This window comes from Hypomesus transpacificus, unplaced genomic scaffold (genome assembly GCF_021917145.1).
Source record: "Hypomesus transpacificus isolate Combined female unplaced genomic scaffold, fHypTra1 scaffold_42, whole genome shotgun sequence".
NCBI classification, from domain to species: domain Eukaryota; kingdom Metazoa; phylum Chordata; class Actinopteri; order Osmeriformes; family Osmeridae; genus Hypomesus; species Hypomesus transpacificus.
In genome coordinates this window covers 678,809-691,631 of record NW_025813938.1, presented here as the reverse complement: position 1 = coordinate 691,631, position 12,823 = coordinate 678,809, and the positions used below count along the sequence as shown (strand labels likewise).

Below are 12,823 nucleotides of genomic sequence, written 5' to 3'. Positions count from 1 at the left end.
TGACAACCGATTGCACATTAATAAAATAAATCCCTATGCCATTCAACTTCCTTTATTCCTGACATATGTGTACCATACAATTTTAAGTAAAAGTTTCAAATTGGTCAGGCACTATTACCGGATCCTCGGTCCCTGAAATAAGTAGATTATTGTACTTATTCATAATGAATGTGTTTCCATGTGTGTAGGCGAGCGTAACGCCAGAATCTAAAAACTACATTTCCCAAACTATATTGCGCTGAACACAAAAGCTGGTGCGGCCCATAGTGCGGCCCTTCAGCAGTTTTTCAAACACCAAACGCATCTCAACTACGCTTTCTTCCCATTGCAACCGCCGGATCTTTTTTCAGTCATCAGCCATGTAAGCCTACTTTAATCACAAACATTTATGTATGCATTTGTTTGACTAGAATCAATTCTTTATTAAATTAAACGCAAAACCTGGCATATTGCTGTAGTTTGTAGACATCCCATCTAGTCTGCAAACCAGGTGGCAGCTAGAGAGTGGCAAAAAATTATAGCTCTACTCGGTATCGATAGCCATATAGCATCCCACCTTCCTGGTTATATTATTTATTGTTTACTAGCCACAGCTAGCTAACTAGTTAGCTTTACACTTTACGTTTTGGAGTTCAGAGTACGTTTGACTGTTGTATTCCAACGAAATCAGTCATTTTAGCTTGCTATTACCTATCGTTTGCCTAGCTGCTAGTATATAATTAATGGAGTATAAATTAAATATACCTCTAAACAATACTATCTAGTGACACTGCTTGCTTGTTATCACGTTATGAGGTTGTACCTGCAAGCTCGCTACCGCTGCAGTGGTACTGGATTTCATGTTATTGTTTTCGATCTTTGTCGAGCATCCGTGTTTACCAAGCTGGACAAGGGTTTTCAATAACGGATGCGTGTAGCAAGAGCACCTTCAGTCACAACAGAGAATGGTCCTTACACACTAGGCCTTGGCGCCCACAAAGATTTGTGGCCTTCGTCTGGGCAGCGGGAGGTAAACTCGCATGTTACGGTTAGTTATCGGGGGCAGGGCAGTCCCTCTGCCTGTTATTCAGTAGCTGTGCCAACAGGCATCTTAACATGTGGACCAAGGATGGGGAACGAAGGCAGGTGGTAATCCATTTGGGAATTTAATAGGTCAACAACGGTGATTATTATTTTTAGATGCATGTGTCAAATGGAATGTACACCTTTCCAACATAGTACTAGTAGCAGATCAGCTATCACCATAGCAATGCTTTAAGCCTCACTGCAAACTTGTCAGTGAATGAAGCCAATTTTTTTATTCAAGCAAAATATATATTAATATTGGTAGTGGCTCTTGAAAGCTAATCTAAAATAGATTTCTATTGGTTCAGTATAACAATCAAGATTGAGTATGAATGGATATGTGTACGTTTGTTTAGATTTCTGGTCCTGTATTTTGACTAATATATTTTTACCGTCCATCTTAGAAATGATCTATTAGAAATATTGCAATGCATGAGCATCTGAGTTGAATCTGCACTGTACTGAGTGGCCTGTTGGTGGCAGTGTTTCCCTGCGTAAACCGTATCTGTTCACATCTGCAGAATGCCCAAGTCAAAGGAAGTGTTGTCTTCTACTTCTGGTAGTGACTCTGACAGCGAGGTGGAGACCAAGGTATGTTCCTCTTTGGCCACATCCCATATACCCTCATGTCCTTCAAAAACATTGTCTTGTAACATAAACGTTCCAGGAATAAAAATGTATCTGAGGCTCTTGGTTACCTTTTTAGTTATAATCTTTCAGAGATGATCATTCCAAGCACGAGACGGAACACAGAAGTCAAGCTTAACATGACTCCAATTCCTACATTCTTCTGAAATACACTGCACTTTAATAAAAATAAACATTAGTTTCCCCATCGCTTCTGTTTACTGTAATAACGCCACGCTCATCACCCTGGTCTGACAGTTGTGTTTACACATATGGCACCTTTACATGGCTGGGAAACACCACTTCCAATTCAACAGGGGTGTAGGTCACCCTCTCTTTTTAATATGCCCCAACACAAACACACACACTTTTACTAAGAAAAATATATTCGCCAGCCACATCCTCTGTTATTGAAGAAATCTGTCCCTCCACCACCTGCCCTCCCAGGCCAAAAGGAAGAAGCCCAGCATACCTGAGAAGCCGGCCAAGAAGCAGAAGAGTGGGGAGAGCTCCCGGCCTGGAGGTTCTGCCAACGCCAAGGGGGATTCCAACCAGGAAGACAACATGTTCCAGGTGCGAGTCAAGTCAGGGGTGCATGTTCCTACACAGCATCCTCACATCTACATGTACTGTTACATTAATAACATGGTTGATATTCTTAAGTTAAAGTTATTTTAAGTTATTCAACAACAAAAAAAACGAGAACATAAAATGTTACATATTTACATATTTAGATATATACATAACATATTTAGGCCAACATATTATATATTGAGCCTTGAAAAATACAAATACAAAATACATTTTAAAAAATCCTGTGTTTGTTGTTTCAGATTGGTAAAATGAGATATGTCAGCGTGAGAGACTTCAAAGGCAAAGTGCTGATCGACATCCGAGAATACTGGATGAACCAAGATGGTGAGATGAAGCCAGGCAAAAAAGGTAATCTCTCTGCTGGAAAACACTCCCATTGTCATTTCCCCTGGTTTCCTTTAAAATAGATTATCATAGAGTAAATGAATGGAACATTTCAGATGCGAAATAACAATTGAAAACACTTAACTTCGAAAATTCAGGCCACAGAAAATTATGCAATGTTTGTTAACTCTTGTCTATTGCCTTTTCAAGGTATTTCCTTGAACCCAGAACAGTGGAGCCAGCTGAAGGACCAGATCTCTGAGATCGATGATGCGGTAAAGAGAATATAACACCCTCGCGGTGCCACAAAACATGAGCTTGCCTAGTGATTTTAGTTGTTTGCCGCCAACTTTTACATTTGGCAGAAAAAGGTTTTGTAAACAACTGATTTCTTTTTTAACTAGCCAGATGCAGTTATGTCCCAAATAGTCTTTCCTGCATGTGCTGTGACGTTTGTGTTGTTTTTGATCTATCAAAGTGTGTATGAGTGGGTGCTGTGTGTCTGTTGCTGGTGGGTATAGTTATGTTATGGAGAGTGCTGAAGTGTACTTTGTATTGAATAGCACAATAAAGGCTACTAAGCCTCTTAATTTAAGTGTGCGTCTTTGTGGATTTCTCTTGCTTTTTCAATCTGGTTTGATATACAGCATATGTCATAGTAGTAGGGATGGGCGAACGATGCCTTGAGAAGCTTTGGTGGTTTCTTCCGGATTGCTCCGAACCAAAGAGCCGAACTATTGGCGCATTGAAATTGGAGAGCACAGGGACATCTAGTGGTCAGCTAAAATTATAGCAGCCATTTAAACCAACTGAATGCGATATACCAGTAGTTTCTGTCGTACTTGGCCTCGTTAATTATTCAATGTCGTTCATTTTTGTAAGGCTACGTGATGGTCTAATTTTCGTATTCATTCATTAAAACCATACATGTGTATTGAGAACTGTGTAATTTTCATACAATAAATATGTTTTACTGTGATGTACTGGTCTACACCACACTTTGTAATGTTCTGCAAACAGTATAAGGGCGGTAGAATGCTTAAGTGTATGGAAGTATTAAATGGCTGCTGATACAGAGCGGTAGCTTACACAACCACTCTGCTTATATAGCTGTCTCATTCCTTACATTTGTGATATGTATTGTGAATCGGGGGAATACTTGTGGGGGTGTGCTTGTGCAATATAAAAAGGCAGTGTACCATAACAGGGTTCAGGGGAATCGCTTTCTTACTCCGGTAGCATCCATACTCTATCGTCTTTTATTTTCTGCTCTTCTGCTAATAATTCTCAACTGTACTACTCTTCTGCTAATGAACTATACTCTTCTGCTAATATAACCTACTTCTCTTCTGCTGCTGAACTACTCTTATGCTAATATAACCTTCTTCTCGTCTGCTAATGATAATTCTCTAATCGTCCTCTAATAATAACTATGTACTCTATTAATAACTGTTTGCGCTTCTGCCAATGTAGTGTTCACCTCCTATTAAGACGACAAGCACTGGTTTCTTTCCCTCTTCTAAGGTTTAGAAGTGCGCCAAAACTTTGAACCAGTTTGTGACGTCTGAAGCATTGAACGTCATCAATCACGTGGTATCGTCTTTTCACACAAGCTCCAAACCACTTTTTCGAAACTGTGCGTATTGGTTTTGCGACACAAGCATCGATGCGTCAGTGCCATATGTCCCATCCCTACATAGTAGGCCACGGTAATATCTAACATCAATTCCATGAAGCAAGTCAAACATAGGTATATTTCCCAAACCTACAAAAACATATTGTTATATTGATACAGAGGGTGTTTTGCAGCATTATAGTATATGAAACTTCAGTTTTGAAGAGTATACATGCAAGCTCAAATATAACAAACAAATACCGTTGAAACATCCTTAGTTCTACAGTGACAATTTTTGGAGAAATTCACTTCTGGGTGATGCAGCTTTAAACGAGACAGACTGCTCACAAGATGGCAGTAGTTGACTACAAATGCCTTCTGCTGGTATCAGTATTAGTCCATTCAGGGCTAAACCAACACTTGAATGTGGAAAACATGTTGGATATAAGAAGCTAGTTTACCCCCCCAAAACTGGTATTCTTTATGAGCATTGAAAGGAGGGACAATTATGTCAATAACACAATGCTTTCTTGGTGTAGCTCACGATCAAGAACACAGATAATGCCAGCCATAAAACATTAACATATTTATAAATTATTAGTGTTGATTATCGATGCACACATGATTTATTTTGGTCAGTGTATACATACTGCCTATATTGACGGTTGTTACTTTCTCCTACCCCGTAATGTGTACAGGCTAGTGATGAGCATGCAGAGAACAAAAGTTATAGCCAGAGTTTTGGCTACTCAGAGAAAATCATGCCATAGGTTGTCATTTCATTTAGCCTCAATCATTATAGTCGGCTAATAACAAAAGGGAGGAAAATTCCCACCCTCAACATCTGTGGAATCGCTGCTGCCGATGAAAGGATGGACATTAGAAAATGTTAAATGGGAGTGTGCTGTAATGAAAAGGAGATGTTTTTTGTTACACACGCAAAGCGTGTCCCTTTAAATTCATCGTCTTAAAAGGGGATACTCCCTAGTCTCTGGAAGTGGTTTGAGTGCCCGTGCAACCTGCACCTGGGAAAGGGAACATACCCAGCCCAGAGTGAACTGGTGAGCTCTCAGGAAGCGCGGCGGCATTTCTCACTCCAAAAAGAAAAACGTTACACTTTAATGGTTTTATGATGGATCTAGACATGCAAAGTGTATTCCTGGAACAAAAAAAAATAAGGGAAAACCAGAGTGAGAGCGAGAGGCTGGATGTACTGTAATAGGGTAGGTCACCCACGCCAGCGATGCTGAAAAGGCACCCACCATTAACATCTGCTTCCATTAGAAAGCTCTAAAACAAGGCCGTCAGTCACGCCCCTGAATATCAGCGGGTTGTGGTTGCTGGAACCGCTGCAGCTCTTGTCACTTGAGCCCTCAGGATTCCTGTGTCGATGTTTACTACCTCAAACCTCGTTTCACATTTTGTTTTCCAGACATGTGAACCTGCCTCGGGAATGGGCAGGTCATCTCTTATTGTTTCTGACGTTTCAAGGCCCTCAGACAGATAGACAGAAAGTGGGTTGGGAAGAGGTGTTAAAAAACGGTCTCTGATTTGATTGATGTCTCTGGTCTCTGTTGTTTTACGCGGCGGTGGCTAATATAAAGGATCCTGTTTCCTGGAAGGAATGCGGTCCTCCATTGAGATGTGAAGTGCATATTGATTATGGAGCTCCTTAAGTTTCTTGTTTATGACGGACATTGTATTGGCAGGCCCCACTCTGGTTATTTCCTGCCTCTGGAGCTTTTATTATCATAGTGACGGACAAATGATATCTAAAAGTTTACAACCCAGAAATCACTCCTGCTTTGCAGCGAGCGATGGAATCATTTATAGTTGGCTCGTCAACGAAGTCGTTAGAAAAACGAAAAGCTTCTCTTTAAAACACAGCCTGGAATAACAGCATTATTATACGTGTAAAAAGCATGTCAGGGAATTCAATTCTTTAAGCTTAACGCTCATTATTCAAGACTGCAACGTATTTCTCACTATAGTAGCCTATGTAAAACCACTTTAGCAACAGAAAAAAACGAGATTCTTGAGGTCAGATAAGTGTAACAGCAATAAAAGCTGAGATAGATCAAAACCAGGACCCATTCACGATTAATGTGAATCATTCTCCAAAAGCTGTCACAGATTTGACAGTGGAAGAACCGTGACGAGATTCTGTTTGAATGTGCGTAATGATCACTATCCTGACTGGAGGCTGTTGAGTTTAGTGGAAAGAACCAATGGAAGATTCTGTTTGATCACGCCCAGTTCAAACCTAAATGCGCAGATTCAAATAACCACGGGCAAGATAGACTCAAACTTAAGGCGATGGCGCTTGCAAAAGCAATATTACACGGACTTCAAACTGGCCTGTCTATGCCCCAAAAAATAAATATATGTTTTCAATGATGAGTTTGGAATTTTACTGTGTCAAGAAGTTCTTAACATGCGCCGGGAGCCACACTGATCCGTAAAATTCCAGTGTCACCTAAACCGGAGGCCTTTTGTGTGATTGGCTAAGCTTGACCACACCGATCATATCAACTAACACCGTTCCTGACACGTTCACAGCTACCTACGTCACACTATACCTCAAAGGTCAGTCACATCCCACAGCCAGTCAACATGGTGAACTACAACTCTCCTCCTAAATCCAAGCAGTCTGTGTCAATCTTTTTACCACTTCATCAGCATTAAACAGCTTGTACTGCAACTACAGAAGGTTTTACACCCAGAGGATTAGAGTGAATTCATGTCATACTCTGGTGTTGCTTCTGTAGCCTACCTACTGTAATGGCACATTCTGTGACTGTTACAAATTAATTATAGTTTCTTTAACAAAACACTTTACTTAAACATTACTTAAACAAACAATTACCTAATGATGTATCATATATATGCTCATAAACCCAGAACCCAGCTGTCCGTCACAAGATTCCTGAAGAGACGGACAGAACTGTTCCTCGTCAGGAACCCAACGTTCTCAGCTGGTTCTCTCAAACCAGGGGAGAGAGAGTGCCGAGTCAACGTGGTAAAGAAAGTTGAGATCAAAGGTGTTGGACTGTGGTGCCCTAGTGGCTCACTGGGCATGTACCACTACGCCTGTAGCGCTGGGGCTTGGGTTAGAATCACCATGGGTCATTTCCTGCATGTCTTCCTCTCTCACTGCTTTCCTGTCTCTCTCCAACTGTCTTTGTAAGAATAAAGCCCAATAATATATATGTATACATATGTATATATATACAAATAATATATATATATATATATATATATATATATATATATGGGCTTTATTATGTATATATTATAAAAGGTGTAGGACCAATCCTTCAGGCTCCTCCTCACTCTCCATACCTTTCTCTCTCTGTCTCCCTGGAAACCTGTCTTCTTCTCTCCCCACTTCTCCCCAAGGCCGCGCCACGCTGCTGTGGACGTTTCCGTGACCACAGCCTGTGTAGATTGGAATGCGGTGGGCTTGTTGATACCACAAGTCGACTCCCCATTCCAAACACACACACTGACACACAGCTGGGATACACCGAGCCGGCACAGGCTGGGGTTTTGGCCCCGATGCCCCTTCCAGGCCCCGGGCCAAGCCTCCCCTCACCAGGTCACCCGGGGAGGGACACCCGCCAGCCCCTCAACCCCAACACACACAAACCCTCCACAGAGACCCAGGGCGATACGCCTGCCAAACTAGCATGCACACTTGGGTCACCTTCCATCTTCTGAATAGCTATCATTCACAGTGAGAGGGCTTCCTTGCACTGACGAACACTCACATCCACACATCCATTCTCCATGTGTTTCTCAACCGAGGACTTGAATCACCCTCTAAATTCCATTTAGACCCCCATTGTCCCCAACTTCCCCCTCTGAGGAGACGGGTTGTTTTTGTAATCCCCGGAAAAGTGTCGAAGCGTCCAGGAGAAGTGTAACTGTTCGCGGGTCTCTGGGGTTTATCGGCTTAATAAACCAGATTTCCCTTTGACTCACTGGCTCTGCTGGTTGCACAGTAGGACAGTACGGTGCTGGCCTGCCAGAAACGGCTGAGGGATCCTACTTTTTTCATCCTGCATTTTTCAGTGAACGCTTAGCAATGAATCGCGTATTCGTGAAGTCATTAGGCTATGCAGCGAGCCTCGCATGCCTTCCCGCCTAACAGGCCAAAGGCTGCCATGATACAGGCATCCCAAGCCCTAAGGACATAATTAAAGTAGACAAAGGAGCTGTAAATAAGACTCATTTCAATCGTGCCGTGGTCCGTAGGGTAGGGGAAGGCCTTGTGGTGACGGGAGAGTGATCTAACTCCTGCTGCGCGTGACAGAACCAGTGCGTCCTGATAACGCGGTATATAGGCTAACATCAATCATCATAGCAGAAATGAATTACAAGTGGGAGGAGGCTGGTCATATTAGTCTTCATCGAATGTCCCGTTAAATCGTGTTTAAACATGCCTGTACACACCGCATCTCTCAGGTTGCATTTCAGCACATAAAGTTTGCTATCAGTCACCTAATTGTTGGTGAAAATTGGCTAAGCACTCGGAAAGTACCTTCTTTGTTCACTCCAGTCCTTCTCTGCTGGACTCCATGCAGTTTCTAGGGAAAATACTGATTAATGGAAAAAGATACATTTTGGAATAGGGCAGTCATTATACACTCATGGTGATGTTTCCCTGGGTTGAACTGCGCAGCGGTGAGAGGTTTTCCCAATGACGTCTCCCGGTGAAAAACTATCTTTAAAATAACATGACAACTTGCTGCCTAGCAGTGATCCCAGCATTGTTTGCTTAGACTGTGATTAGTTACCCCCGATTGTAACTTGTGTTTCCCTGTTTATCTAATGCACATACAAATGTGCTCATCTTTTGCATTTTGCAGCATTCTGAATAAATAATGACCCCCAAGATCCACACTTGGCCACCTGTTCTGTTTTACTGATGTAAAATGTATGAGATTTTATCAGCACATTTTGATTGGAGAGTTCAAATGCAACCAAATGTTCGCCCAACCAGTCTACACATGTTTTGTGGATTTGGAAAAGGCGTTCGACCGTGTCCCTCGGGGGCTCATGTGGGGGGTGCTCCGAGAGTACGGGGTACCGGATTTCCTGATCGGGGCTGTCCGGTCCCTGTACGACCGGTGCCAGAGTTTGGTCCGCATTGCCGGTAGTAAGTCGAACTTGTTTCCGGTGAGGGTTGGACTCCGCCAGGGCTGCCCTATGTCACCGATTCTGTTCATTACCTATATGGACAGAATTTCTAGGCGCAGCCAGGGTGTCGAGGGGGTCCGGTTTGGTGACCTCAGGATCGGGTCGCTGCTTTTTGCGGATGATGTGGTCCTGTTGGCTTCATCGGGCCGTGACCTTCAGCTCTCACTGGAGCGGTTCGCAACCGAATGTGAAGCGGCTGGGATGCGAATCAGCATCTCCAAATCTGAGGCCATGGTAATCGACCGGAAAAGGGTGGAGTGCCATCTCCGGGTCGGGGAGGAGATCCTGAACCAAGCGGAGGAGTTCAAGTATCTCGGGGTCTTGTTCACGAGTGAGGGAAGAATGGAGCGCGAGGTCGACAGGCGGATCGGTGCGGCGTCCGCAGTGATGCGGGCTCTGCATCGGTCCGTCGTGGTGAAGAAGGAGCTGAGTCGAAAGGCGAAGCTCTCTATTTACCAGTCGATCTACGTTCCTACCCTCACCTATGGTCACGAACTATGGGTAGTGACCGAAAGAACGAGATCGCGAATACAAGCGGCCGAAATGAGCTTTCTCCGTAGGGTGTCCGGGCTCTCCCTTAGAGATAGGGTGAGAAGCTCGGTCATCCGGGAGGGGCTCAGAGTAGAACCGCTGCTCCTCCGCGTCGAGAGGAGCCAGCTGAGGTGGCTCGGGCATCTGATTAGGATGCCTCCTGGACGCCTCCCTGGTGAGGTGTTCCGGGCACGTCCCACTGGGAAGAGGCCCCGGGGAAGACCCAGGACACGCTGGAGGGACTATGTCTCTCAGCTGGCCTGGGAACGCCTTGGGGTCCCCCAGGAAGAGCTGGCGGAAGTGGCCGGGGGGAGGGAAGTCTGGGCCTCCCTGCTTAGGTCGCTGCCCCCGCGACCCGATCCCCGGACAAGCGGCAGATGATGACGACGAGTTCAAATGCAAAGACCACAGTAAACAAATAGATTGGAATCATCACAAACACATGCAATTAGTGCACTCATAGTATTACCTTCCTACTAACACTTTAAAAAAGGCTTACAGTTCACAAGTCTATAGGAAAACTTTCAACCCTGTATTCCAATTTCACATCTATTGTATTATTAGGGTCCTGAACAACAGCTGGTGCCAAAAAATGGTATAAAACAAGAATGAAGTATTTTTAGTGGCTCAGGAGCAATATTGATACGTTGAGCCTCTCTTTCGTACAGATCAACAACACTGTTAGAGCCTCGGCTTACGAGCATGAAATGAAACCTCCACAATGGTGGGCAGTGACAAAATGTTCAAACAAACCAGAATTTGCGATCTAAAAAAAGAAGCAGGACATCTCTGACGTACGGATGGCCGTGCCACACACACTGAGTCAACACTGTGTTTCTCTACAGACAACTGAGGCACAGGACCATGTGGAGGATGTTTGAACAGCGATCAGCACATCTCTCTCCCCTCTGTCCCTGTGCCTCCCTCCTCTCTCCCCCTCTCTCTCTCTCCCCTCTGTCCCTGTGCCTCCCTCCTCTCTCCCCCTCTCTCTTTCTCCCCTCTGTCCTTGTGCCTCCCTCCTCTCTCCCCCTCTCTCTCTCTCCCCTTTGTCCCTGTGCCTCCCTCCTCTCTCTCTCTGTCCCCTCTGTCCCTGTGCCTCCCTCCTCTCTCCCCCTCTCTCTCTCTCCCCTCTGTCCCTGTGCCTCCCTCTCTCTCCCCCCTCTCTCTCTGTCCCTCTCTCTCCCTCCTTTCTCTCCCTCCTCTATCCCCCTCTCTCTCTCTTGCCCTCTCTCTCTCCCCCTCTCTCTCCCCCTCCCTCCCTCCCTCCCCCCTTTCTCTCCCCTTTCTCTCTTTCTCTCTCTGTCTCTCTCTCTCCCTTTCTCTCTCAGTGGGGCAAGACGCTATCTGCTAGTGTTCAAGATGTGGCCTTTTGGATTCCGCAGCCGATGGCGCCTTCATAGCAGCCTGTGACGTGTGTCGAAGTCTCGTCTGTTAGCTGTGGGATTTTTAAACAAACAGGTCTGAAGGCAAACACGGACCAAGTCTTCCTCAGGCTGAAGTGGGTTTCTGCCGACGCACTTCCAGAAAAGAGACGACCCCCTGCTCTGGCCTGCACAAACGCTGCCCCACCTCAGTTTAACTGACGTGCTGAGAGAAAGATGTACGATCAGTTCCAGCCGGGCTTTAAGATATGAGGCACAGCGTGGTGAAGTTGTCCTGGGTGCTGAAGTACAACTTTAGTTAAAAGTGAACCCAAGAACAGCTACTGCCATCACCTTCCTGCTTCCCTAGACTCCAGATTGGGCCAGGAGTCACTCCTGGGAGATACTATCCTGAGGGCTTGCACCACTTCGCTAATTAAGTCACAAACCTAATTTAAAATGTTGTTCTACAGTTAACGTTTCCATTTTTTTATGGTTAATAAATGGAATATTTTGGACTGAAATTAACCCCTAATGACGTAAAGTGCTTTTTTAATGTGTTCCCTCAGGCCTGTGTCTGTGTCTGCACTGAGGAGGTGAAAGGAAGTTTAGAGGAATGTCTAAAGCACAATTTGGAGTAACAACTCAGTAGCGTGTTATTATTTTGTTCCGAAAATCATTATTTTTATGAGGTTGAATTCTCCCCCTTTTTTATTTGGTCTATGGTAAACTTTGAGAATACCTCTGACCATTCTTCTGTGGAAGGAGGACAGTGGAGGGTTCCACAGCCAGCTCTGTCACTTTAAAACCATTGATGGTGGATTGAATCAGTCTGATATTCCACTATAAAAAATACCTCCTAAAAAAAGTTTGTGGCATTTTCCAAATGTTTCAAAGTAATTGGGTTTTACTGTAGAGCATTCATTTGTATCAATATCATCTTCATTTCAAGTGACATTTTTAAGCTGAACTACTTTGAATCAAGAACTATTCCAGATTTAAAGGTGTGTTGTCTTAAGGGTTGCATGTATTTCGGTGTGTGACCTTAACTGGAGGACACAGAGGGCAGGTTTCCTAGTGTCGCTAACCCCACAGCAGTCCTCCGTTTCCAGGAGAACTCTGGGTCTTATTAACCTGTCCCTGTGAGGCTGCCAGGCCTCTGGGCTGCCCTGGCCTCCTTTTAAAAGGGAGGAATGCTGGCCAAATGAGGCTGGTGGTGATGTGATGTGGCTCACTGAGGAGGAGAGGAAAACCTCCGCAGGGGGGCGTCTGCCGGGAAACAGAACAGGCCAGCAGGCCGACCAGCCAACCAGCCAACAGACCAACCAGCCGACCAGCCAACCAGCCAACAGGCCAACCAGCCGATCAACCAACCAGCCAGCAGGCCAACCAGCCGACCAGCCAACCAGCCAACAGGCCGACCAGCCAACCAGCCAACCAGCCGACCAGCCAACCAGCCAACAGACCAACCAGCCAACCAGCCAACCAGCCAGCAGGCCAACCA

At 44.8% G+C, this 12,823-nt stretch overlaps 1 protein-coding gene across 1 annotated transcript; it reads left to right on the top strand.

Moving 5' to 3' along the window:
• Positions 1 to 253: 253 nt before the first annotated feature.
• On the top strand, positions 254 to 3,205 carry sub1b (SUB1 regulator of transcription b). Its single transcript, XM_047016628.1, has 5 exons — positions 254 to 361; positions 1,587 to 1,656; positions 2,140 to 2,265; positions 2,526 to 2,634; positions 2,821 to 3,205. Exons 2-5 carry the CDS (start codon positions 1,588 to 1,590, stop codon positions 2,898 to 2,900), a joined length of 384 nt encoding a protein of 127 aa, XP_046872584.1. The 5' UTR covers positions 254 to 361; position 1,587; the 3' UTR covers positions 2,901 to 3,205.
• The last annotated feature ends 9,618 nt before the right edge of the window (positions 3,206 to 12,823 follow it).